The sequence below is a fragment of the Frankliniella occidentalis genome, unplaced genomic scaffold, assembly GCF_000697945.3.
Source record: "Frankliniella occidentalis isolate FOCC.00 unplaced genomic scaffold, Focc_3.1 Scaffold365, whole genome shotgun sequence".
Lineage (NCBI taxonomy): Eukaryota > Metazoa > Arthropoda > Insecta > Thysanoptera > Thripidae > Frankliniella > Frankliniella occidentalis.
The window spans coordinates 238,167-241,573 of record NW_026267488.1 but is presented as its reverse complement, the minus strand read 5'-3'; the positions used below and the strand labels follow the sequence as shown (position 1 = coordinate 241,573).

The following is a 3,407-nucleotide window of genomic DNA, read 5'->3' as shown; positions in this document are numbered from 1 at the left end:
GGGGGGGGGCTACCGGTGTGCCGTTCCTGCTGGCTGTCACGTTTGAGAGTCTCTGCCCTGACCAGGCTAAAATCAGGTGATCCGCATACAGTATGAATGTGCGGATGTGAGATTCACTGTGAAAAAGTAGTATGCAACGCGGTAAGTTTTACTTTCGGTGAAACTGTTTATGTTAAGGTTGTTCTTTCAGGCATGGGGTATAACGGTAAAACCTTTCGTCCTGTCTGTAGTACGGACTCCGCACAGCCGCCGGAAACTAATTCTAGTTGAAATTCGCAGTGATTCAAACTCATCGACTCGTGTCGGTATGGGCAGTGCGCACGTGTCACGGCCGGTCTGAGAAACTCAGCTGGCGGACGAGCGAGTCGCGAGTCTGCTGCATCAGCGGCGCGGAGCAGCGGCAAGTCGCAGTTATTGCAAAATTTGGAGTCGTCAAACTGGTCTTGGGGTGCGGGGCTCACTAGAGAAGGGGTGTGGTGGAGGGGGGGTCGGGGGTCAGGAGAGAATAGAGGAGCGGGGGAGAGGAGTCATTCCGTCACAGTACGACATGCGAGTCTGTGGAACTCATTCAAGTAATGATCGCAAGCTCTATAGCAGAATTTTCGAGTATAATTCTTTGGCGCTCATTAAAAACATCTGTGACCCTCAATCGCCAACAAAGGAGCCAACAAATCAAAACGAGCTGCGTTCGCCGCAGATTGGATGGGATATGCTGCAACAAAACTCTAATCCGATCCCCCGTCATCGTATGTAACGTTATGTCACGGAACACAGCATATTGTGTGATGTGTGCGCTGCTTGTGCGCCCGCCAGATGTCGTCCGATTCGACCGGGAGAGAAAAGGCGGGAGAGAGGGGGAGGGGGACAGAGGGGTATAAGATTAAAAGTATTGTGCGCCACGTTCCCCCCACTTACTTTCTATCTCTGTCTCTTTCTTTCTTCGTGCGATCCAATCGCTAGTCAGCTCGAATTACGGAAGTGTTGACAATATCACTATCCCAGGACAACGACACTTATACTTGTTTATTGAAAAGGGAAAAACAACATGGATGTTCTTCCGTTTTATGGATCCCAAAAACTGTGCGTGGGGCTATGCGAACAGAAGAAACGTCTTCACTATTGGCAAGGAGCCCGCCGGGAAAAATAAAATAAAAGAAATGGAATATCGGGGTGATATCACCGCACTGGCCGCCACACCCAGCGACACCGACTGGTCCCGGATGGTCCGACCCGGCCACGCAGCGCACTTTGATATTTCGGACGGAAGCGACGCGTTTTTCATCCGTCACGTGACCCTCGTGACCCCAACGACTCGAATGACCCGCGTGAGGCTCCCGCCGCCACCCGTATGACCCTGACATGCCGCGACGGACCCCTCGCCGGTCGCGTTTAATCACCTGTCAAAGCAGACGCGGAATCTCGCCTCCTCGAAAACAACACCAACGCGGCGGCGATGCTCCAAAATAAAATGATTACTTTGGCAGGCTCCGCCGCCAGCCGCACGACGTACTGCTCGCTCTGGACAGCGGCTCATCAGTCGAGCCGGATAGGAGTGATGCTCTAGGAAGCTAGCAGCACGCTCTTCTGGCAACACTACTTATCATCTTCTCACCTCGTCATGTCTATCCTTTATTTTTCTGCGTGCACACCCGTTTGTTTTTCTTTTAGACTTCTTCTCTATTTTTAAACAGAAAAACTACGAAATGGATGACGCTCCGCCTCCTCACACGCCACGCGATACCCCCTCTCGGCCCGGGCCCGGGGCGGGACGGCGCCTGCGGAGCTGTCGGGTAGGCAGCCCCGTAACGCACCAGTGCTGTGCGGGCCGGCCTACCCCACACTCCACAGGCGTTTGGAGCGGAAAAGCTTTTAATTGCTACGACGTCAAACACAGAAAAAGGAGATAAGGAGGGGGGATCTTTTAAAGAAATGTAACTTACCAATGTCGACTTTGAAGCCGTCCCCGGCCTTGCTGGCCACGTCGGTGAACACTACGCTGGTGCACAGACACGCGTCCAGGCGGGACACGGGCGTGCTGCCCTCGTAGTAGCACACGAGCTCTCTGGTAGGCGGCTCTGGACAAACGTCTGCAAGGCGCGACAGAAAGGGTGGAAATAATGTCACGTAATTTATTTCATATAATTGCCGCTATAAGAGAACATTGGGGGAAATTCTTGTAAGGTTTACAAGAATATTTTCCATGATGTGAGTTGTAAAGTTGAACTTAAAAGGAATAGGCTGTCGTATATTTTACAACATATTTTGTAAATCGTACATACAAAATATGTTGTAAACTAACGAAGATATTTTTCACAGAGGCAATAGCACCCTATGAGCTGACTCACCCTTAGGAGCCCAGGTCGTGGTGTCTCCCGCCGCGCTGCACGCGAGGGCGAAGCACAGCCCCAGCGCCACGCGGGCCGCCAGGCTGCGCGCCGGCCCCGCACCCCTCCCCATCCTCCTGCAACACAGAAACCAAAGAGTTAGAACGTGCATCTTTACAAAACAACTAATATTTTATTTTTTCATGTCTATGTCTCTGTTTGATGGGTGTACAGAATGTACTCTGGTCGTGCGACATTGAACGGTGTGCGGCAGCGACGGCCTGCCTTTGCCCCGCCACCGCGCCGCGTTGACACGCTGGCCGAGTGGCATTGTGCCTCGATCTAATTAACGCCGACAAAGGGTCACACCGGCCGCCACGCCCCGCCCCGCCACTGGTCCAGTGGGTCGCACTGTCGCCCGCTCATGCTCTAACGCCGCTGACGCCCGCTGGGAGTCCTGGGGAGTTCCGTGGGCATTCTAGTTGGCCCCGCTGCCAGATAAAATCCCGAGATCTCCACCTTCACAAACATGTTCATACGCCGTAACGGCGCGGTGACTAAGATTTTACGGCGAACGAAACAAAATAAAAATGCTATTCCAACGCGGATGTGCCGACGGCCAACATTCCTCGTCCTCCTCGAGTACCGCCTGTGACCTCGCCTGACCCCTCAAGGTCGGACTGGGGCCCCGAAACCGGGTGACAGCAGGCGACAGGAACGGCAACGGCAGCGGTGACCGCACCCAGTCGCCACAGCACTCTCCGCCCCGACCTGTATTCTTTTTCAGATTCCCCAGAAAGTGATAAAAACATATGAAGGACATTTTTAGTACGCACATACCCCAAAAGGAAGAAAACCATTAGAATAACTTTGGCAAGGACTTGTGTCGAGAATCACACAACCTCAGGAAAGTGACGCGCGCGCTCGCCACTTTTACACACTTGTGGCATGGCGTGGCGCGCTGCGACCCAACCCAAAATAAATGTTGATCTGCATCTCGTTACGTTGCACAATAGTGAGCTCGTGTGAGTGAGTGAGTGAGAGAGGGGGGTCAGTGTTCAGATTGGCGGTGAGTCCCCCCCC

The 3,407-nt window shown here is 53.2% G+C and overlaps 1 protein-coding gene across 1 annotated transcript in view; it reads right to left on the bottom strand.

Moving 5' to 3' along the window:
• LOC127751155 (uncharacterized) overlaps window positions 1–3,407 on the bottom strand; it is a gene marked incomplete at its 3' end in the record, with an annotated part of 24,203 nt that overhangs the window by 4,490 nt on the left and 16,306 nt on the right. Inside the window, exons 2-3 of the mRNA XM_052274263.1 lie at window positions 2,346–2,461; window positions 1,941–2,087 (exon numbers count right to left, since the gene is read on the bottom strand). Coding sequence (XP_052130223.1) covers window positions 1,941–2,087; window positions 2,346–2,457 — 259 coding nt within the window. The remainder of the gene's footprint in view (window positions 1–1,940; window positions 2,088–2,345; window positions 2,462–3,407) is intronic.